Below are 23,600 nucleotides of genomic sequence, written 5' to 3'. Positions count from 1 at the left end.
TTTCCCTCCAAAAATCAGCATATATCATTTCACTGAGGATCAAACAACATACTTTCTTTCTGCTCTATTTCAACCTTTCAAAAACAAAACACAATTTGCATAAAGTGTTCCTTCTTTCGCTTTAACTTGAAGAAAGGTCCAGCTGGTAGACATCGATTGCTGTGTAAAGCATATCGGAACATGTTCCATCAATGAAAACATTTGAGTACTGTGTCCGGTGTTTTCAAAGTGGCTGTTTTTAAACCGTCGATAAAAAAAACGCGAAGCAACACTGCAATTCTCACAAAGAGTCCAAAAGTTTGGTCGATTCTTGGATCGTGTCAAAAGACAAGGATTTTTTTCAACGCAGAATCCGTAGGCTGCCTGAAAGGTGGAGAAAAGTCGTAGCTAACAATGATCAATATTTTGAATAAAATATATTGACCAAATTCTACGAATAAAGGATAAAGTTCCTGGTGTTAATCAGTCCGTTTGGGATGCGCGCCCACGTTCACTTGAATTCAGAATCGTTTGAGGTTCACGAAAGTATAGCCTACCTATACAATCAGTTGTGGTGGGTAGCTGATATGTCAAGTCAGTTTTTTTTTTTGTCCTCCCAGACAAGTCTGGTACCAATTTATCGATCACGGAGGGATAAAAGGCTTGGTGAGCACTAGAGCGGATTCGAACCGGGCAGGAAGCGGAACCTCTATCCGCTATACTATGCCCGCCCTTAAATTCTCTGAATAAGGCTTCAAAATTACAAAAAGCCATTGGAAAGTTTTTTTCTACCTCTAATATTTTGAAAACGGCTAGTGAACTATGCACTGGCAACCAAGAATCCTGATCAAACCAAAAACTAGAGGGATCCTGGTACGTATACCTAATGCAAACATCAGAATAGTTTAGACGCAGCATACCACGAATCTGAGGTGGTGCGGATTTCAGGTGAAGCATCCGTATACGGGGTCGTAGATTATAGAGGCGGGGGTAGTTCCGCTCATCTCTCCCTTCATCACTGCAAACTGCCTCCTCCAGAATGCTGTTTTGTACGACGCCATCTATTCCAACGCTCAACCACTTTCGCCGTCTCCGACCTGTGATTCGTTGAAAATCAATTCGAACCTCCCTGATAAGCAGTAAGGGATGCTACGCGTGCAAGGGTGGCGCACTCCAATAGAAGGCGTCGTACGAAACAGAATTAGGGGCCGGCTGTTGCAGTGATTCAGGGAAAGACGAGCGGAACCACCCCGATCTCCATAATCTACGACCCCGTATACGGATACTCCACCTCTATACTATACGGATACTCCACTACATCTGTACCACTCCAGATTCGTGGCATGCTTAACGATGGGTACTGTATTTGTGATAGATCTGTTATTTGTCCTTACGGAAAAACAAGTGACTTCGCTCAGATGGGGATAGTAAGTGAGATTGAGTGCTTGATATGCAATGCAACTTATATTGGGCAAACAAATAAGAATCATACAATTATGACTGATAAATATACGGCAGGAGGACTTCGTAGAAGGTTGATAACACCACTTGGAAAGCATAGACATGTGGCCTACAACGGAAACTCTTACGATCTAAAATACATTATACTAACTCATGAAACAGAATTATTGGCAAAGAAGACGTTGGAAGCCTTTAACATTTTTAAAAGAAACCTTTCAACAAATAATAGGAATGAATGCTCGTGGATTACGAACGAGTTCTTGCTATTTGCACCGCTCTGTGGCCTATGACATCTGCCTGACATTGTGTAGATCAACTAGTCTATATAGTCGCTGGTAATCCACACACAGCAATGCTAATTCGCTGGTACTAAAAAGTGACAAGTGCGTGCTACCAGCCGCACCACATACGATGGAATACTACTTAAGACTATTTTCAATGTATATGGCTTCCGTTGGAGTCTTGGATGAAGGACAGCCATGCGAGCAAGCAGGGTTTCGAAAAGGATTCAGCACGATTGACCACATTCACACTGTTTCGAAACTCATCGAGGTGTCACGAGAGTACAAGATGCCGCTCTGTCTCACCTTCATCGACTTAAAGAAGGCCTTCGACTCAGTTGAGACGGAAGCGGTCGTTCTACAAGTTGTCTATTCTACAAGAACATCATCATTGACGTGAAGAGGGGGTCCGACAGGGTGATACAATTCCACCCAAAATATTCACAGCCACCCTCGAGAACGCAATGCGAAAGTTGGAATGGGACGACATGGGAGTGAAGGTTGATGGTGGGCAGCTACACCATTTGCGCTCTGCTGATGACATCGTACTGATAACACCTAGCACCAGTCAAGCGGAACGAATTGATGACCGAATTCGACGAAACATGTGGATGCATCGGTCTTCAGCTGAATCTACAAAAGAAGATGTTCATGCGGAACGGATGGGTCTCGGATGCCCCATTCACGCTCAACGGAACGAACATATCCGAATGCACCAGCTACGTTTATCTGGGTCGGGAACTGAACATGATGAACGACCTGACCCCCGAGCTGGGCAGGAGGAGACGAGCGGCTTGGGGAGCGTACAAGAGCATCGAGGATGTAGTGAAGAAGACCAGGAACACCCGGCTCCGTGCTTCACCTCTTCAACACCACCGTACTTCCTGCTTTGACCTATGCTTCGGAAACCTGGGCATTTCGCAAGCAGAAAGAAAACGCGGTGAGCGTCATTGAACGCGCAATTGAGAGAGTGATGCTAGGAGTATCCCGTTTCACGCAAGTGAGGGACGGGATTCGAAGTTCTCTCCTACGTCCACGATCGAAGATTAGAGACGCCGCCACGTTTGCCAAGGAAAGTGAAATAAGGTGGGCCGGACACGTGATGCGCTTTAATGACAACCGTTAGACCAGAGCCGCGAGCGACTGGGTTCCCCGCGATATTAAGCGCACTACAGGAAGACCGCCGACCCGATGGTCAGATTTCTTCACGAAGTCCTTCAAAGAAAAATATGATGCTCTTCGTGTCCCACGCGAAAGGAGGAACCACTGGGCTACTCTGGCACGCGATCGGGACAAATGGAAGAATTACTGGCGCCCGCTCGACCAGTTCGAAGATCAACGGGAGTCAAGGTGATCAAGGTGATATGGCTTCCGTTTACACTAGCTTGAGAAATTATCGAACGTCGCAATTAAGACATTCCTGGATAAGTGTTATTAAATAAACTTACTCTGAAGACGACGAAAAAGCCGTCTTCAGAGTAAGTTCGTTTAATAACACTTATCGTTACACGTATCGTTTCATAACGAAACTTCGGGCGAATAAAGGTTCCATCTAAGAAAACTTCGTAGGCACACTATTAAAAAACGCAGACAAAGTTTCCATACGTCCTTCTTTTTGTAACCGTCATTTTTTTTTCATCAGAGACTTTTTGGGTTTTTTTCTGAACTTAAGGTGAGAATTATAGCAAGTTCCTCAACTTTTTCTCAACTAGCTTTTGAGAACGAAAAAAAAACTTGGTAGAAGTAAAACTGATTTGTGATAGAAAAAGGACACATCTGTATCATGTTTTAGATCGAATTAGTTCTTATAAATTACTTAAACGAAGATTGAATACGTTAATTTTTGCTAGGTCCAATCAGATGCAAATTTGATACATATTCTGTCTTGGAGCCACTGGATTTGCTTTCGTTTGGAACTCCCAGTGAGTGATATAAATTGGGAAGTATTCTTTATTCTTATCACCTCAGTCTTAAGCGGATCACTCGGATGATGCCCTATTTCCCCTTGGAGTAGCATAGATTCAGCTTGCAACTTGCTGGCTGGTAGGGGCAGTCGCTATCCTTTACACACGGTCCCGGCACAAATCTCGTATTCAGGTGTGCAAGGACGCAGTACAGTGTGGCTGCGCAAGTTCCATTTTTATTTTCCAATTTGTACGAGCATCCATACTGCGCTGCATACGGGTAAACGAGCTGAAACATATTTCATGTAGATAATAGTGTCATTTGCACCCGAACAAATTGAGGCAGTTACCTTAGGAAATTGAGTAGGGTCTTTCAAAATGGTCTCCAGCATCCTTTCCAAGCTTCCAGGGTACTCTCTGAACATTCTCGTTCTGAGCACAAGACAAATATTTTCACAAACATTTCCTTGTAAGATAATTTCTAGTTATCTTTTTAATCAAGATTCAGGAATCTAGCTGGTGCGACGGACGGAAGGAATTTTTATATGGAGCACTTCCACAGTCTGGTTTGGCTGTTGTCAACTGTGGCGCAATCCAAATTCTCCCCCTTGGAAACTTTAAAGTATGGAACTGTCTCTTTCGACGTCCTGTTTCCAAACAAACACCGTCAACATCGGTTATTCTGCTCACTAGTGCTTACTTTCCGTATGCAAGTCTGATTGCTATATGTTCGTAATGACCCTGCTTACATAAAATGCGTAAGTTTACGTACGCACTCTGGGGACGTACGAACTGTGTAACCTGCACAGTTAAAAGCATCACCCCACGAATCTGAGGTGGTACGGATTTCAGGTGGAGTATTCGTATACAGGATAGTAGATTATGGAGACAAGTGTGATTCCGTCCATTTCTTCCTAATTTCCGTAATCGAATGGGTAGCGTCTAACTAAGAACAGAAAAATTCCTCTTAACTGCTAAAATAATATTATTGAAGTCAACATACCCTCTGAAGTGAACTTCGCTGTCACTTCTTAGCGGCGCACTTAGATTTTCCACCAAATTACTTGCTTCCTCTTTTAGATCACCATCTTCTTTCTATAATTGAGGGTACATTTGCAATCGGAACAAATTTAAATGCAAGAGAATCTCAAAATCAGTCATCGAACTCCTATACAGTTACCAAAGACATACGGTTGAACAGATCCCTAGCATTCCAATTAGGATTAACACTTCCTTTCTCATTCTTTACACTTAATGCATCTCATGCACAATACAACCGCTGCTCATAATGTTTTACATATACTGTGCCACAATTGATCCTCACACTTTCTTCTCTTTCTTTCAGTATGGATCAAGTGATAAATAAGATTTGTTTCCAACGTCTTACCGTATAATAAAGACCACATAAATAGGCAACCTTGTTCTCATCTACCTATCAAGGCAGAGAAACGAAAGCCATCTAGGACATAAAACCACATGAATGCTTTGAAGAGCTGGATTTCGCCGTGACGAGGTAGCGAAGCATTTAGCAGCACATATCTTCCACATAGAAAACAACAGCTTGCGATTTTCTTCTCTAGTTTTCGGTTCTAACAGAGGTATTACAGCTGATTAATCGTCGTACCATCACATACATCAGCTGTGCCCGTGGAAATTCCGTTCCTTTAAAACTTCTGCCTGTAGCAGCATTTTGACGGAGATAAAAATAAAAACGTTCGTAAGTTCGTCTTTCCTCGTCTGAAGACACCCTTTCGCAAGAGTCAGGATTTCCACTACCGGGATGGATCAGAACGGCGATCTGGAAGTAGGTAGGAGTGCAAACGCGAAATAAGTGAATTGAAACACAAGAGAAGGTCGACTAACCGTAGTGAGAAGGATGGTTGCGTATCTCATGTGCGCTGCGCAGACAAATACGAATTTGTGTGGAGTTAGTGCTGTGCGGACATTTTTATATGAACGTTTCTCATATGAACGCTTATATCACACCACACTATTAATGAAGTGCAATGCAAGGAACGTGGCACGGAACGTGGCAGTGCACTTCATTAATAGTGTCGTGTGATAGAGCGGCAACAAGTCTGACACATGGATTTGTCAGGATAGGATCTTCAGACTCCATTCTCCTTTCTCCTATGACAACTTTTACCGAAGAAGAGAAAATATACGAAATCTCGAAGATCTCGCATGCACTACATTATTTAGAATGAAGCATTAGAAAAGTCGCTTGAGCAGCTTCAGCCCGGTGCGAACTATAAGGAAAAACTTGATGCAGAAGTAAATATGAAATGCAGCAAAGCGTGGAAATATCTTGCCTGGTTCCAAAGTGGTCGATAAAATATTAATTCTTTTCGTAATCATAATGAGGAGACCTGAAGATTGCCTCGTTTAGGCTTTCCTCCTGCTTTTAAGATGAATGACATATTTCTAGCAAGATTTGCACACAGACGGTTTCGGATGGACAAAGGTGATTGTTGAAGGCTTGTTCTCGCAGGACTGACTTGATCCATCCATCGATTGTATCGATGATATTATTTTAAAAGTATTTGCTCAACCTTCAGTTTTAAAAAAGTTGACAGCTCAGCTTAACCCATACTGACTACTTTTCTATAAAATATCGATTCGATCGCTCAGTTGATTTTTATAGAGGCTGTAAACGAGGGGGAAGCTTAGTCATCTCTGCGGTCCCATTGCAGCGAGCGAGAATTCTACAGTAGAGTCAAGGCGACATGAAGCACGCACGCAGGCGGCTTCTCTCGAGGCGCTTCGGTGGAGCGGAGCGGCTAGGAGCGCGGTTAAACCCTTCCTGTGACCCCCCATCGGTGCAGTTTGCGGCGGTCCCACCTCGGTTCCAACTGCTGTCTTCACCGTGCCATTTCGAGCGCGTACACGCGAATGCACCGCAACTACACTCGAGATTCATGTCGTTTTGACCCGGCTATACATGACAGCGATTTTCTTACGCAGCACTTCTGAAGACATAGTAGGGTCAACACGACATGAAGTACGGTTACGTAAGCGGCTGCAGATCGAGTGGGGGCCTTCTCGGGATCTTAACACTTCTCATCGCTGCAATTTCCACTGGTCCCACCTCGATCCCAACTGTTGTCTCCACCGCGCCTCTTCGAGCGCAGTCGCTTGCACAACTGCACCGTGCTTCATGTCGTTTTGACCCGAGTTTATAATCGGGTAAAAACGATGTGAAGCAACAACTGCAAGCGACGCGGATAGCGATTGGAATCGACGTAGGACCATCGCGCACTGCAGGGATGGATGGTGTTAGGAAGGGTCCCTCTTCGATCCTAACCGCTATGCTCCATCGCGCCGCTTACGCAACTGCATTGTGCTTCATGTTGTTTTGATCTTACTATGTACCACCTTTTTTGACCATATTAACCTGAACGCAGGTTTTACCACCAAAAAAAAGTACTTCCGTTTTTGCAGGAGTGTTAATATATCTTAATGCCAATGGCAGATTCGTTAGAAACCGCATGAGTTTATTAGTCGTAGATGATACGTTCGGCGAAAAATAGGCATGTTAGACACCGGCTGTACCGATACGAAGCAAACATTTAACTGCATACCTATAGTCCTTGGACAAACCCGAATGTTAATCGAATGCTCCAAATTTCACATAATGCTTTCCTATTACCTTTGATCATAAAAGGAAGAATCGGAGCCGGTGAGTCAACCCCCATCACTTGCAATCCCCATTCCAGTTGAAAAGGGGGAATAAAACCTTATCATCTATTTAACGGTACCATTCGTAAGAGATCTGCTATTTCCGGCCGAAACAGTAGAATGTACCTAACACTTATGTGCTCGGTGGTCACTATGTGCGCTGTGGTCGTTTTTGCACTTGGAAGACGACCATCTTAGCCGAACTGGAGCCACAGCCTCCTGCGTAAACAGAACGCGATCAGTCTGTTTGGGAGTGTTATCTGGTGATGAGGTGCTTGAGCAGATTTCGTCTTCTCAGTTGTGTTCAGAGACGTCTACTTTCTTTCGCCCGGAAGGTGTGCTGGTTTTATTTCATTGTATGAAGTTTTTCTTTTATTTTGGAATTATCTTTAGTAACGAGTGTTCGTGATTGTACATTTTTGTATGTAGAGGTTCTCAAGATCCGTTCAGGAGGAAGAGTTCCTCGTGAAAAGCCTCCCATCTGAAGTCCGAAATATCGGAATAGTTGCTCATATCGATGCTGGCAAAACCACTGTTACTGAACGGATGCTCTACTTGGCTGGGGTGATTCGGAACATGGGAGACGTCGATTCGGGGAACACTGTCACAGATTTCCTTGATATGGAACGCGAAAGAGGTGAGCGGCTACTCACACAAGATTGGTCCTCCCTAGGGGAAAGGTATGGCTTTCGAGGCAAATAAAGAGCAGCATTTGGGGAAGTTTACGGAGTTGGGATCTATAAACAACTAGGCACAGGCAGGAATGTAGATCACAAGGACTGCAGTGGAAATGCGCTGAGCTCCTTACAAATCCACAGGAAAGCGTGCGTCTGACAAAATAAGCGCAAAGCGAATGCATGTTAGACACTTTGTCAGGCGTGTTTCCGCAGATATATTGGGGAACGTTGTGATGATGACAACGAAGTGATCGCTCTATGGCCCAGTGACCAGTCTTATCTTTGGAATTGTGGAGAAGTTGGGCGCTTTTACTGAGATACGAAAACTGCGCTTGGGCTCATATCTTTTGGAGAGATCTGAATGTCAAAGATGTCCCCGGACGTTGTCCTTAATGTTTTTCATTCACATTCACCTCATACATCACGTTCATTTGCTTTCACTTTGAGGTATCACAATTCAGCTGGCCGCCATCACGTTTCCGTGGAAGAAACACAGAATCAACCTGATAGACACTCCTGGACACGTGGACTTTACAGGTAATGCGTCTTTAACAAATAGTTCAAGAATTGGCTGTTCATGTATTGGTGACAGAAGTGTTTGATGTCTGGACTACCAAATACCGCCAGAAATCTAGAGGGCATTCCACAAATATTGAAACGATAACTCATAGGTGCGATAGGGAGAAACCGGACCCTCCTCAGGTGAAGGGGGTTTAGCCCATAGGGAGCAGCTCAAGTGAAGAGGTCCTTTCGCCAACCGTTCAAAAGTGAAGGGAATAATTTCACCAACCTTTTAAAAATGAAAAGAGATCCCTTCCCCAACCGTTCAGAGGTGAAATGGATCAGAGCAACGGCTTCTGTTATAGATAGTACTTTCATTTGCATCAAAACTTTAAGAAATTTGAATTTTTATGAGAATGGCTTCAAGCTTCACCAATAATTAATGAACAATGCCTAAAATCGAACCACAGTGTTCATTAGTATTATATCCTTCATTTTTGGTTGTATTCTGCTGTTACAAATCATCTACTTACGAATTACAATGAATGATCGTATTGTAAAGGGATATGTCCATGTTTTTGTGTATCCGAAGAATGACGTAAGAAGGTTTTTTTGAATATTGAAGAAATTTGAACTGTTACTGGTTTTATAATTTTTGGCAGCTGCTCATCCCATACAATGAAAGGGACTGTTTCTGTTTCTATGGCGAGAAAGAAACGCTCAGAAAACTCTAAACCGAGAGTCTCACTGAGTTTTGTACCTACGTAAACTAATCATAGCTCCACAGTGAAATCAGGTTAATCGGTTTGAGCCACTTTTTCTGGAAAGTTGGAGTAGAAGCTCATTTTTCCATACTGCAGTTGTGCTTATTGACAACTTTTCCTTACTGTGCAGATGTCCCTTCTTTTGTTTTGCTTTGGTTCGTACTTTGTCTGATTACTTCTTGTGTACTGATTCTAGTTCTGTCTACTGAACATTTAAGTCTACATTTATAGTTCACTCCTTGTTCTAATTATAATTTTTAACTTTTGCCCAAACTTGCAATTTTCAGTGGAAGTTGAACGGTGTACAAGAGTTCTTGACGGTATCATAACTGTCCTAGATGGATCCTCTGGAGTTCAGGTAACAGAAGTGGTTCTATATTCCTATGAGATTTTTTTGTCATCTGTTCCATTTAGTGAGTAGCTCTAATAAAGAGGAGACAGATTTGCTCTCCCACGCTCCTATTCTTCAGAAATGTTTCGAAAAACTCCTCTAATATTGGCAAATCAGTCAAAACTTCTACCAATCTGTATTCAATGGCAAATTAACAAAACTAAGTGCCTGACTTTTTTCAGTACTTCTTCGCCTTTATCCTCAAAGTCCTCTTTACAAAATAGTCAAAATAGTTCATGTTTTCTTGTTGTGAAAAGGAGGTTTCGGTGGAACTTTAGTGGTGACTTGACCTTTCGACAACCTCGTCGTTATCAAAGGCGTGAAAATGGTTCGAGATCTTTGATACCATGCATGTCCAGTCAACACCTCTCTCTTCGCCAAGCCTCGATTTCACCGATTTGTTTCGACCGACACAAGTTTCGCACTCTAATCCTGCAGTAATCGCTCAGAGTTGTGACAATAATAGAGAATCCACCATTTCACCGAAATAATTGGGTAGCTTCTGAAATTCTACTCTAAATTACTTACTAGTTCCTGTTTTTTCAACTTCCAAAACCCTAAATGCAGGTTCCCAATTAAATCTGGCGGAAAGCGCAATAGTTACTGCAACAAGTTCGAATGTTCTTTTGTCTTGAAACCTCGGCATATTCTGTTTGTGTTTTGCTATAGTGTGCCTGAGTTGTTGTGTTAGTTGCTCGGTGGAGTCTACGTGGACTACTTCCACTGTTGGGATGGTTTCCACCCTCCATACCCAAAAGTCCATCGTACTTTACGCGCAGGGTCGAGCTGACGCTAGACCGAATAGAATCGCAGATCGCTCTGGATCCACTCTCAATCCTCCTCCATACTTGTTCTGGTAGAAGACGACGACAGGCCTGTTCTTTTGAAATACATTTCAACAATGACGAGTACAATACATGCTGTTTTACCTTAATTACAATTCCTAAGATGGACCGATAAATATTACAGATCTTAGGATGATTCTCAGGAAGACTGCACATAGTACCTATTTTCTTATTTGAAATGAACTTAGGAATCAGCCCATTTGTCTTGCATCGCTGGAGAAAAATCACGGATTGACGTGTGGTCACCACTTTCTGGCGCAGCGATAATGCTTCGCGTACGAGAAAGAACATATTCGGCGGTACTTCACGTAGTAGTTCGAATGTTCTTTTGTCTTGATCTATCGCCGCGTAACAGAGAAAGAATCCCTTGTGCAGTGCAAACTTGAAACAAGCAAAGCTTGAATCATGTATGGATGTCCCTGCTGGTCTTGACGAACGATTTGTAAGCCGCCTCAAACTTGACAAACCGACCTGCCCTGTGTTCTATAGCCTCATCAAAACGCATAAGCTAAAACCCGATAAGATCAACTCAACATCAGCGGCAACATTCAAAATCCGACCAATAATAAGTTGTGTGGGAGGACCAACGGATCGAATTTCGTGGTTCCTTAATAAAATCGTGAGTCAAATTTTGCCTAAAATACCATCTCATTTGTCGGACACGCACCATTTCCTTGAGCGATTACGCAATGCGAGAGTTGAGGGCAACTGCATTATAGAGTCCTTTGATGTAACCTCACTTTACACGAATGTAAAAAAAAAACAAACGCTGCGAGCTCTCTCTGAGATGATAGATTTATATGGTAACTCCTTGGAAACATATGGACTAAGTAAATCTCTCATAATAACACTTATCAAGGAATACCTGAATTGTAATATCTTTAGGTGGTCAGGGAGTTATTTCGCGCAACTGAGAGGGCTAGCAATGGGTCAACGATTAGCACCAGTACTGGCGATCTGCTTCATGAGCAGAATCGAAGAACCAGTGCTTTTACGTAGACCAATAATGTATTGCAGATATATTGACGACTGTTGCATCATAACATCAACACAGTTCGAAATGGACGAGTGTTTCCGAATACTCAACCAACAGTCGCAATATATAAGACTCACACGAGAAACCCCGAAAGAAGGATGGCTTCCTTATCTCAACACACAAATAAGTACTTCAAACGGCATTATTAGAGTAAAGTGGTATCGCAAAGAAAGTTTTCATTATCCAAGCACAATTACAAAATGACGTGATCTTGGTAAATATCCCAAATGCAAACATCAAAAGCCAGCTTGTTAGAAACAGACTATATGATAGATACTGCATCTGTGAAAGATGTGTTATTTGTCCTTACGGAAAAACAGGCGACTGCGCAAAAATGGTAATATATGAGATTAAGTGCTTGATATGCAATGCAACTTACGTTGGTGAGACCGGTAGGAATCTTGGAGTGAGGATTAATGAACACATGGCTGGAAAACGACGAAAAAGTTTGATAACACCACTAGGAAGGCACAGATATGAGGCCCACAACGGAAACGATTACGATGTGAATTGCGTTATACTGGCTCACGAAACAGAAATATCGGCAAGGAAGACGTTGGAGGCGTTTTGGATTCTTAAAAGAAACCCTTCAATGAATAATAGGTATGAATGCTTGTCGATAACGAATGAGTTCTTGCCACTTGTACCGCTCTGTGACCTATAACCGCCTGATATTCTGTGTATAGATCAAATAATCTATATCGTCGCTGGTGATCTACCCGCAGTAATACTCATTCGCTGGTACACTGAGTGACAAGTGCGTGCAACCAGCCGCGCCACATCCGGTGGAGCAACACGTAAGACCGTTTTCAATGTAGAGGGGTTTCTGTTTTCACTACCCTGAACGATTATCGAAACACTGACCCAGGGTAGTGTGGCACTTGACGGGATAAACGGAGCATTGCTTCTGTCATCCTCTATTTAGGCCTGTGAAGACGGCGAAAAAGCCGAAACGTCAGGCAAATAAAGGTTCCACCTAAAAACCTCGCAGGCACACTATAGCAAAACACTTCAACAAGTAAATTATTTTAATGTCGCTCAAAAACGAAGGTCATCATCGTGATCCTCTCCTCTTAAAGTGTAAAATCTTAGTTCTCTAGTCAGAAAGGTTAGTGGGCAATTAAAAGAACAAACGCACAAGACAAGCAAACTTCACGAAAATAATGAATAAAGCAGGTTTAATGGGATTTTTAAAGTGGAAAATGTAAAAAAAGCTGTACCTCGTTCTAGGCGCAAACACTCACAGTGTGGCGTCAGGCGGCAAAATTCCGACTACCCTCCTCATTTTTTATCAACAAATTAGATAAGAAAGAAGCTAATTTTGAACGTTCCGTGGACTCGGTAGAACAGAAGTTGGGCATCAAAGGTAAGGCTTAACCCATATATTTTTTGTATCTTTGAGTCAAGATGCACAATCAAATTTTCAGCATTGGTTACTACTCTACCATACTTCGAGAATCAACGTCTGAGCGGTGTTGTGGATGTAATCGCCAAGAGATTTGTATCGTTTCATACAGACGGACAATGGAGTAGTGTTGAAGTGCGTTTCACTCTGAAAGCCTTCTGTTACCAATAGCCTTATGAGTGTTATTCAGCCAGATTCAATTCCCGGAGAAGTTCTTTCCACCGGACGTGAGAATCTGTGCTGCAGTTTGGCAGAAATGAATACAGAGTTCATGCCTTTGTTTCTGGATCAGTGCAACGGCAATGCCATGGCCACATCTACTGGTGCAATTGTGAGAGGTCTGCATAATTTAGAGGTGGATTTGTTCGTTGATCTAGCTATCAGATCTCGCCGTCTTTTCACATCTCAGCATTAGTTCACTGAAACATTAATGACAACTGTCCCAAATACCTTAGAGTTCTTCGTTCTAATTATAGAGCGAGGGATTGTTACTCTTTGTTGTACTACATTCTTTAAATGCCTTGTTTTAACATACATATATAGCGCATTTCACAATGTTAATGTAACTCTGGCCATTGTGAAAACGGAGACGAGCAAGTCAAAGCGGGTTATGTAGCCCATCATTTAAAGTAATATTCATTTGCGATTTTGCAGAAGTTGGATGATTTAAATTATTCCTGGATACACATGAAGAGAATCTTCGGTAGCAATGAGCCGAAGTGTTAAAATACAAGAAGAAATGATCTGCTGGCATTTTACCCTAGTACTTTTTTACGTTCATCGAAAGCTTTTTACTCAGAGCTTTTATTTTTTGCATCTCCGTTAGTAGGGAATCTAGTGCCGATTCTATTGTAATTCTTGTTCGTAAACTGGCTTCAAAGCTCCAGAATAAGCAACAGATTAGAAGGGTTTAGTATCAAGCGAAGACATTCTTGCATAAAGCATTTAGAAAAGGAACCCTGAGGAACATAGCTATCCCTGCAGAACAATATTTGTTTTAGAAGTTGCATCCTTTCAAAAGATATGCTCCATCTTTCCTCAAACTAGAAAATTACTTCAGCTTTACGTCAAGTTACGTTGTCGAACCTCGGCGCCGCCGTTGGTTGCGGAAGTGCTCTACGGTGCACTGCGTCCGTAATGCCTGTGTTGGACTTTGCTGTTCAGTTACTGCCATCACCAAAGGAAAGAAATACCTCTATAACTAGATTATTCGGGGACAATCTTTGTGGACTTGTTTTCAAAGTGAGTTCTCTTCATATCTGTCATTCGGCAACATCAATCAAGTTAGTGTGAAATTACCACTGTTTCGATCGGTCACGACAAGAGACTAGGAAAGCTGGCTTTCGTACGTGTATACTCTGGGACGTTGACCAGGAATTCTGTTTTGTTCAATCCCAATCGAGGAACAAGCGAAGGACCGATAAAGTTAAGCTGGTTCTGTTTCGTTCTGTTTGATCTAAAGATAAATAGATTTTCTTTTGCATATTTTTATTAGCCACTTACAGACTTACAAAAGTTTGTACATCCCTTTCATATTTCATTGTTAGGGTCGCCCATATATTTCTATTTCTTTTAGATTTTCATTGCTCGAAGCAGTGAACTTATACCAGTTTCAAGTGTCGGTGAAGGTAACATTGCAGTAGTATCTGGTCTTTCAAGTGCAATCACCGGCGACACCATTCTGGCAAGGTATAGTGAGTTGTTAGTTCAGTTGTATTTTTGTTTGTCACCCGCATAGCTTGAGAAGGTTGCATTCATCCTTCTCAGATCCTAGTGGGTGGTCTGAAAGGACTAATTTTCAACGTATTGCATTGCAATGTTGCAGTGAATCAGTGGGACATCAGGTGGCCCACGCGAGGCATGAATCTATGAATCATGAAAAGATGCAGCAGCATGATTTCCATCGAAGATCCGCTCATAACATTTCCCCAACAAATGGGAATGATGAAGCATTCGGTGTTGAGACTCTCTCTGACGGAAAAAACATTGCTCTTAAAGGTTCATCTTTACTTTTGTGCTAATTTCGAATTGTTTCTTTGCATATAGTGATAATAGTCATCCACAGCATCATTTGTGATGGTAAACATTGCGAAATTCACGATGATATTTGAAATAACTCACTTTTTGAAGTTAAATCTAGCATTCTTCCAAGGTTTTCGTTCGGAAATGACAACGACGTACCCACAATTGTTAATGCAAACCTTATATGAAATTGTCAACAGTTCAGAGCTTTCTCTTCCTTCAATTTTTTTAGAAGTACTCATTCAAAACATTTGTTTTGCAGGATTTACAGGATTGTTCAGGAACCATATTTTAGGCATTGACAGCCCAGATCCAGTGTACTTCTGTTGTATCGAGCCTCCGACGACTAAGTCTAACCGCGAATTTGAGCAGGCATTACAAGAAATTGCTGTGGAGGTATGCTTGGTAATTTGGTATCACAAACAGTCCTTTCCCAGTCTCTTGTTATCATTCATTTCAACTACCTATCATTTTACGTACTTTATGAATCTTTTTTCTGATTGTAGGACCCTTCACTACGAATTCGGTTTGACCATGAAACAGGACAAACAGTAGTAGAAACAATGGGAGAACTCCATCTTGACATTATAAAGAACCGTCTCATGCGCGAGTATGGTCTTAACGTGTTTCTTGGACCTTTACAGGTGTGAATAAAATAACGTCAGTAAGTGTTGTTGTAGTTTCATCATTATGCATGTGAGGCTTCCATTTTTTTGTTTAGATAGCTTATCGTGAAGTCATTAGTGGACCTATTACACAAGTAAGCACAGTGGAGGATGTCTTGGACGAGAAGAAGAGGACCCATTGTGCTAGTTTGACCCTTTTGATAGAACCAATTCCAAAGAGTGGCAAATTCAAAGGGGTATACATTAAACTTTTTTCTCTGAAATGAGTTTCATTGATTTATTTTTTTCTTTTTATAAATTTTTATGTTCTTTGTATGAACAAAATAACTAAGCATTTGCCTGTTTCTTTGAGCACAATGAATTTATATTCATTAATTATGTAACATTAAGGTCCAAGTGGAAGTCGCTCCAGATTCGGCAACCATCCGCAACGAATGGCTGAAAGCAATCAACGAAGGATGCCGCAATGCTCTTCACAATGGTCCAGTTTTGGGGTTTCCTGTGCAGGATATAGCAATCAAATTGAAGGGAATTAGTACGAGTGGCGGACGTGTCAGTCCTGCAATCTGTAGGTGTTGTTTTCTGTTTCCGAAGCATTCACTCCTTTTTTGGTTGCTATTTCGTTGGAGAAAGCATCCACTTCAATGTTGTATAATTTCATTCACTGCAGTGTCTGCTTGTGCTCACAAATGTGTTACGGAAGCACTGGAAGCTGCAGGTGCGCGGTTGATTGAGCCAATCATGCGATTAGACGTTTCTCTGGAAAGTGGTACGGAAGCACAAAACATTTTGCATGAATTATCGCGCCGACGTGCTGAAATCATTGAATGCTCTGGAACGCACTGTTGGTTCTTCTGCTTATTTTTGCTTCATTTTTATTTTCTATTGTTAGTTTCACAGTGAAAATTGAATTCCTGTTTTTCAGATGGAGCAACTCTTATATGCGCTCGTCTCCCATTATCAGAGTTGTCAGGGTTCCCTACAACGTTACGAACTTTGTCGTCGGGATTAGGCAGTCTGCATGTTCAAGTTGCAGACTATCAAGTAGTTTCCGAACATGATCAGAGGAATATTGTGAATAGACTTAGGGGAACAAAGTAGGTCGCATTCAAATGTGAGAATATGCTTTTTAAATTATGTCTCACCAAGTTCACATTGTGTTTTTTGGTGTTACATAGCTTGTTTGTAACATTGTTAACTTGTTGCTCTTTATGTGCATTCTGTTAAGACAACTTGGATATGATTATTTTAATGTTGAATATAGGAGTTCGCGAAGTTACCGGTCTTTCATGTTGTCATTATTGTACTGTTTATCCGTCGCGTGACATTTAATGGTGATGAATAAGTTATTGGTTATATTTCAGACATTATCTGTTTGGTTTCAACCAGAGAATTCTTGCGGCGATGATTCATATCATCACCACTACTCTGCTTGTCAGGCTTAGGGCATCCCGACAGAAAGACGTATGCTGGATGAGTTGGCCTTTCTCGTAAACGGTTATGAGGGGGTTGCCAAACATCGCACGAAGCTGAAATGGTTATGTTATATGTTTGAGGTCTGCAAGGAGCGACCAATCCGAATCAATGGAAAGAAGGTGGTTTTTGCATGTATTAGATCGTAGTGTTCCTAAATGCCACTTTCGAAGAAATTGTTGAAGTTGGATTTTTCTATCAGCGGGTAGGAGATAGATTGCAGCTCACAAATGTCAACGTGGGCCACGCAACTTCCCCACAACTCCACAGCAAGTGGGCCTCAAGAGCACTCAGAGTAATTAATCCACGCGCGAAAACAAATCGGGCGGATGGCTTGTGGATCCTACGAAGTGAAGGGGTGTATCGCGTTGGAGGAGAATTGCCCTTTTGCCAGCTTGATGCTAGAAAGCTTAAACACACAGCTTCACTCTTCGCGAAAATGTTGCTTATTTTGTGAAGAGACGCAGGTCATGTAGTCCGACGTGTTTTCAATATGCAGGCTTATGACTCCATTTCCTGGATTCGTGGGGATTCGCGTGTTTTCGCCGACAACTGAGGACTGCATTATGGTTGTTGCCTACTGGTTGAGAGATCCTCGAGAATCTTGCTGTATGCTACTTTAAATAAAACTGTTCCCTCTGAGACACAGTTAAACATTTCGAGAGGAGATTTAACCTTCTCATTTTGAGTCGCTTATAAAGTTGTGCTCATTTTTGTTCTCAATCAGTCAGTACAACCGGGGCTTCAAATTTATACCGTCAATGAACTTCTGGTAAAAGGTGAGGTTGTAGTCAAACAAATCTGTCACTCCGAATTAGGAAGTATGTGAGCACAATCGCAAGTAGTTGCGGGCAACTGTTGCCATCTGAACAGGAGATATTTTGCAATTCATTTATGAGGTATTCTTCTATATCCATTCGGAAAACAAGTTTTTAGGTTAAACCTGAATTCTTACACGTACACTTATTGATCCGACTTTGCAACCTCCATTTGGAAGAGTTCAAGGACGCTGTAAATGAAGTTTTATGTGAGTAACTGAACCGTACAATTTACAACATTTCAACGTTTTCTTTGATACGAATCTAGTTATGCATTGATCCAGTGCAGCTCTAGAACTGTCCATGCATTTTTCAAAGTAGAAGATCAAGTTGGGAAATTTTGTTCCAAAAATATTTGCTAAAGTTACCCCGATATCTGGTCCAACCTGTTGTTGGAGTGGTGGAAGGAAGCGGGCCATTTTAAATTCGTTTCATTTTAAGAATGACTTTTATCACATCTTCCTATTCTATAAATAGATTGCACATATTGCGATACAGGCCAGGTATTGCGCAGTGAACCAGGATCGGTAGTCACTGCGAGTTCGATTTTTATATTATTATGAACAATACCATATAAAAATCTATATTATTATAGATTTTTATATGGTATTAGTCGATGACAATCTAGAGTAATCCAAGCCCTTCACCGCTACGGGTGGATGACGTGGAACCAACCTCGTGTGGACTTGACACATCGGCTAGCCACGGCAAGTCATCGTATAGGCCAGTTACACGTTCCTAAACCTCAAACGATTCTGATTTGAAGTGAACGTGGGGGCGCAACCCAAGCGGATTGATAAACGCCAAAAACTTTATTCTTTATCCTTTATGAATCTCAAATGATTTCGCAGTGAAGTTGAACGCGTAGCACATCCCAAAGAATTTTATCAACGCCGTGTTCCTCATCCTTTTTTATTCTTACTCTCATGTAATGGGAAGGAATTTGTAGAACGTACTTTTTTCTTGGGATATATGAACTATTTTCTACTACTGCTAACTCCACTGCTCGAATATGTGTCCCTTCTGCTTCAGGCTATGATGAGCTATGCTACGATGTAACGACTACTGAACACTATATGCGGAATTATTACTGCCCCAACCCGTGTGCTCAATACATTTATTTCAAGCGCAAGGTCCAACAGTTCACGCTGCTACAATTTATATTTGACTGAAAATAGATCGAAAATTCCCTTCTTGTGTTCTTCTGCTTCATTGTGTGTCTTCTCTCGATAATTTCTTTAACTCATTGACCAACGCGTCGTGCCAGACTTTAACGCACACACTTGTTTGTGAGGGACCCCTCTGTTGCTCTGTAGCTTTATTTGTATTATAGCTGCATATGTCTTTTGCCCACTTTTTTGAAAGGTTTTTGTTAGGTTTGGTAAAAAAAAGTAAAAGTGAAGTGGTCTCCAGCCGGTCAGAACTATATGGTTTATGGTCCGCTTTGGGGCCGCGTATACGAGTCTGCACGTGGTGGCCCTGCTTTAACTAAACTAATTACGCTTTCTTTTTCTTAGCTATGATGAGCTTGCTACATAGACTCAACACTATATTTTATTACCCCCACCGGTGCTCAATACATTTATTTCAAGCCAGGTAAATTCACGCTCTACAATTTATATTTGACTGAAAATAATCGAAAATTCTTTTGTGTTCTTTGCTTCATTGTGTGTCTTCTCTCGATAATTTCTTTAACTCATTGACCACGCGTCGTGCCAGACTTAACGCACACACTTGTTTGTGAGGGACCCCTCTGTTGCTCTGTAGCTTTATTTGTATTATAGCTGCATATGTCTTTTGCCCACTTTTTTGAAAGGTTTTTGTTAGGTTTGGTAAAAAAAAGTAAAAGTGAAGTGGTCTCCAGCCGGTCAGAACTATATGGTTTATGGTCCGCTTTGGGGCCGCGTATACGAGTCTGACTGCTACCTGCTTTAACTAAACGCAATCAGGCGTTCGAGTGTACGCATTGGGAACGTACGAGCTATATAACCTGCACTGTTATATGGCGAAAGCTTCCCATACATTGCAAAAAGGTGCTGTCGTCCAGCACACCGCCGAAGCCCATAACCTGAAAGGTCAACTGCCTGAAGGGGGCATGGAATCTTTGGCAACAACCATTCGTTTCGTCACGCTGAACTGCCGAACACTATCGAGTGAACTCCAACAAGCCGCTCTATCCAAACTTCTGCGATATCTCTGTGAGCCTTTTGCTGCATTGCAGGAAACACGCATGAGAGATCGGCCCGTCATCAACATCGAAAATTACACCATATACTGCGGCGATGCTGATGAGAACAAAGTAGATGGCTGCGCGATAGCTGTGAGGAACGATTACAAGAACCTGGTGGAGGAATTTGGCTCAACGTCGTCTAGATGCGCCTTTTTACGACTGCGGGATCGCGGAGGACGTAAACTCTGGATCGTAAGTGCTCACGCACCTACGGAAACCGCTGAGGACAACAGTAAGAACGCCTTCTATGATGAACTCAATGCGTTAATGTCTAAAATACCAAGCCAGCAGGTGGTCATTGTCGGAATCGACGCAAATGCGAAGATGGGACTCGAACAGCAATCCGATGTGCTAGGAAAATGGTACTATGCAGCGGAGCGCACGTCGGACAACCGTCTGGTCGACTTGTGCGAACAGACGGGCCTCATCATCGCTTCCACGTTTAAGAGGAATCATCGACGCCATCAGCTCACGTGGCAGGGGCCAACCCTTTTAACGCCTGAAGAGCAGCGCAAGCGGAAGATGAGGACTCTTAAACTTCAGCTCGACTACGTTCTGGCGAGGAACATTCCTCAGTCAGATATCCGAAAATCTAGAGCTGTTTGGGGCGTCGCGTTCGACTCTGACCACCGTCCAGTTCTTCTCAGCTTCAAGATACGGTTCCACAAGAGAAACCGAGGAGTTCCTCTTCAACCGAAAATCGACATGGCAGGTCTGAAAGACGATGAATGCAGAAGAAAATTCCGCCAACGTGTGTCTATTCATGTTGGAGTACGGACCAGGAAGAAGCTTAGCGATGCGGATTTCTTCACAAAGTGCATCCAGGACGCTGCAAGTTAAACGCTCCCGGTTCTATTGCCGCGGAAGAAGTTTGCCTTTGCATCTACGGAAACAAAATCCACATACAATTCTGTATGTGTCGCGCGCAGCGCTGGTGACTTCAACCAGGAAAAGCGTCTTAGAAGGAAGCTGCGTCGTCAACTGCAACAAGACCGCGATAACGAGTGGACGTCAAGAGCGATGGAGTTTGAGAAGGCGGGGAGGACAGGAACCCGCGGAAAGTCTATGCTCTACTAAAACAGTATAGCGGCAAAGTGAAAAGATGTTCCCCTGACCTCAACACTGCCACTGGGGTAGCTGTCGGTGAAGCAACCCTTCCAATTTGGAAGGAACACTTCAAGACCTTGCTGAACCGGCTAGCACCGTCAGCCCCTGAACTCGAACACGTTCATAGACCGACATACGCGGTTAGCGAGGAGCCACCGACCGTGTCGGAGGTCCTGCTCTGTATTCAAAAATTGAAGAATGGAAAATCTGGCGGAGACGGCGGGATTAGCGCAGAAATGCTAAAACATCTTCCTCCGTCTGGGATTCGTGAGATGACAAAGATCATCCCTTCAATATGGATAGACGAAAAGATACCTGATTCGTGGAGACACGCTATCATAACTCCCCACCACAAGAAGTTATCCATCACGGACCCCAGGAATTATCGTGGAATCTCTTTGCTGCGTGTTATGTACAAGGTATTGGAGCGCATTATTCTGGACCGACTCATTAAACATCGCGAAGAAACAACGCGCAAAAGCAAGCTGGCTTTCGTCCTGGCCGATCTACGATTGACCAGGTGTTCATCGTCAGGAGAGTGATCGAAATCTGGCAGCGGTATTCGAAGCCAATGCAACTAGCGTTTCTGGACTTTGAAGCCGCGTTCGACTCTTCTCACCGAGGCCGTCTTCTCAACGCGCTGAGCGCCGATGGAGTGCCAGGAAAGTTCTTTCGCTCGCTTGATGACATGAATCAACGAACAACTGCTGCAGTTCGAACACCAGCCGGACACGTTTGAAGTTTGAAGAAGTGTACAACACGTTTGAAGTGGTAACTGGAGTAAGACAAGGGGCAGTGGCAGGACCTTTCCTGTTCAATTTCGCAATCGACGACATTATGCGAAGAACAGTCGACCAGTGTCCTACCGACATTGTCTTAGCACCATCTGGGTGCCCCTTGACTGACCTCGAGTACGCCGACGATGTTGTTATATTCGCGAAAAGCAGTACGAAACTTCAACATGTTGTCAACCTTGTATCGAAGCTGGCTGCAGCCTATGGACTACGCCTACGCCCTGATAAATGCAAGCAGATGTGGATCTCTTCGAGACCACGAACGGGAATCAGGGTGGACGGACAACCGAGAACTCGTCGATGAGTTCTGTTACCTAGGCTGTACGCTGAAGAACAATGGCAGCTACGAGAGAGATGTTCAGCAAAGATGCGCTAAGGCCACTTCTGCATTTAACTCCTTAACGAAATGCCTGTGGTCGACCCCCATCACCAACGAAGTCAAGCTGCGAGTCTACCTATCCGCAATTCGCCCCATCATGATGTACGGGTCGGAGACTTGGGCAGCACCATCAACGGTTATGGAGATGCTTGAATGCACGGAACGAAAGCTGCTTAGACGGCTACTTGGCTACTTTTGGCCTAGGGTATGTCACAATGAAGATCTTTACGCAGAAATTGGTGTGATATACCGGCGGATGACACGTGGAAAACATCAACATCTTGCACCGCCATCGAAAGTGGCTAAAGTATATCGTCTTCGCTTCTTTGGTCATATATTAAGGAGACGGGCAGATCGCCCTGTTTAACGTGTTCTGAGGAGTTTGTCGGGTTCGAGCTGGAAGAAGCCACCTGGCCGAAAACGGAAGTTCTGGACTGAGGCGGTGAAAGAGGACCTGAGGACACTCGGCGTGGATAGGCAGTTCAGGCGAGACGGAAGGTTTCGCAGAATATGGAATAGCGACGAATGAATTGATTCTGTGCAAGCTCTCGCAGAAGATCGAGAAGATTGGGCAGAGCTGTGTTCAAGGACGGCACACCTCGGCGAAGATGCGGATAATCGCGTCAGGCGATGACATCAGCCCGCCGATTAAGTTAAGTAAGTCATGGTTCGCTTCACGGACGTAACATAATAGCTAGCTTGTGGAAAAATTCTAGAGTGTAAAGTATGCAGTCCAACTGCTTCTACTTTGTCAGTTTGCAGTTATCTATGGTTTGTTTTAGTAATAATAATCAGAATTGCGAAATCTTCATTTCTTTTCCAGAGAATAGCTCACATCTGCACTTGGTCTATCAGTGCCGCGATCTTAAGCATTGCGTTCTTTGCCTTCTAAATGTAGAGTATTGCTTCTTCTTAGTGTTGGTCTGAACACAGACACATTCGAGCGGGCTTATTTTGAGTTCTTAAGCAATCAACCAAAGAAATTAGCAACGGTGCGCGTGCTAACCAAAGCCAGTGAAGCAAGTGTTAAGGATTTCACAAAGTATTGTTGTTTTCAATACACTCGTGACACTTTCAGTTTTCTTTCGATTTTTGCCAAAAACCTCCTTCATCCTGTGAAGCGTATGAATAGCCTTTAGCTTATCCATGCAAAATATTGAAATTTTTACATGAAAAAGTAATTCATTGACAATCATTTCTGCTCAACTCTTTCTGTACTGTATTCCGCC

General features: G+C 42.8%; 4 protein-coding genes across 9 annotated transcripts in view; 3 read left to right on the top strand and 1 right to left on the bottom strand.

The window, feature by feature from the left end:
* Positions 1–1,878: 1,878 nt before the first annotated feature.
* RB195_002571 (uncharacterized protein) lies at positions 1,879–2,121 on the top strand (the record flags this gene model as incomplete). Of its 2 annotated transcripts, none has more annotated exons than XM_064199897.1 (1): positions 1,879–2,121. In XM_064199897.1, the coding sequence occupies one exon, from the start codon at positions 1,879–1,881 to the stop codon at positions 2,119–2,121; it is 243 nt and encodes an 80-aa protein (XP_064055778.1). The 2 variants fall into 2 exon arrangements, with proteins under 2 accessions (XP_064055778.1, XP_064055779.1); XM_064199898.1 differs by having other exon boundaries at positions 1,885–2,121.
* A 64-nt stretch (positions 2,122–2,185) lies between these two features.
* RB195_002570 (uncharacterized protein) lies at positions 2,186–2,614 on the top strand (the record flags this gene model as incomplete). The annotated part of the gene is made up of 1 exon (XM_064199896.1): positions 2,186–2,614. The coding sequence occupies one exon, from the start codon at positions 2,186–2,188 to the stop codon at positions 2,612–2,614; it is 429 nt and encodes a 142-aa protein (XP_064055777.1).
* A 1,102-nt stretch (positions 2,615–3,716) lies between these two features.
* Positions 3,717–5,518, bottom strand: RB195_002569 (uncharacterized protein; the record flags this gene model as incomplete). The annotated part of the gene is made up of 5 exons (XM_064199895.1): positions 3,717–3,914; positions 3,976–4,042; positions 4,629–4,720; positions 5,250–5,423; positions 5,489–5,518. The coding sequence occupies 5 exons, from the start codon at positions 5,516–5,518 to the stop codon at positions 3,717–3,719; spliced, it is 561 nt and encodes a 186-aa protein (XP_064055776.1).
* A 1,048-nt stretch (positions 5,519–6,566) lies between these two features.
* The window catches only part of RB195_002568 (uncharacterized protein), a gene marked incomplete at both ends in the record, with an annotated part of 29,029 nt that continues 11,995 nt past the window's right edge, over positions 6,567–23,600 (top strand). The window contains 25 exons of one of the 5 annotated variants that reach the window (XM_064199894.1): positions 7,570–7,638; positions 7,754–7,940; positions 8,428–8,517; positions 9,533–9,603; positions 12,748–12,883; positions 12,945–13,057; positions 13,113–13,260; positions 13,983–14,164; positions 14,499–14,611; positions 14,748–14,920; positions 15,240–15,340; positions 15,451–15,588; positions 15,666–15,806; positions 15,961–16,138; positions 16,241–16,414; positions 16,496–16,667; positions 16,935–17,034; positions 17,127–17,165; positions 17,980–18,070; positions 19,811–20,906; positions 21,021–21,116; positions 21,179–21,718; positions 21,912–22,266; positions 22,325–22,700; positions 22,858–23,028. In XM_064199894.1, the coding sequence (XP_064055771.1) occupies positions 7,570–7,638; positions 7,754–7,940; positions 8,428–8,517; positions 9,533–9,603; positions 12,748–12,883; positions 12,945–13,057; positions 13,113–13,260; positions 13,983–14,164; positions 14,499–14,611; positions 14,748–14,920; positions 15,240–15,340; positions 15,451–15,588; positions 15,666–15,806; positions 15,961–16,138; positions 16,241–16,414; positions 16,496–16,667; positions 16,935–17,034; positions 17,127–17,165; positions 17,980–18,070; positions 19,811–20,906; positions 21,021–21,116; positions 21,179–21,718; positions 21,912–22,266; positions 22,325–22,700; positions 22,858–23,028 (5,050 nt within the window). The other 4 variants (XM_064199893.1, XM_064199892.1, XM_064199891.1 and 1 more) reach the window with 4 other exon arrangements.

Source organism: Necator americanus, chromosome IV (genome assembly GCF_031761385.1).
Source record: "Necator americanus strain Aroian chromosome IV, whole genome shotgun sequence".
In the NCBI taxonomy this organism is placed as follows: domain Eukaryota; kingdom Metazoa; phylum Nematoda; class Chromadorea; order Rhabditida; family Ancylostomatidae; genus Necator; species Necator americanus.
Note: the sequence above shows the minus strand (reverse complement) of the source record. Positions and strands in the feature narration are given on the sequence as shown.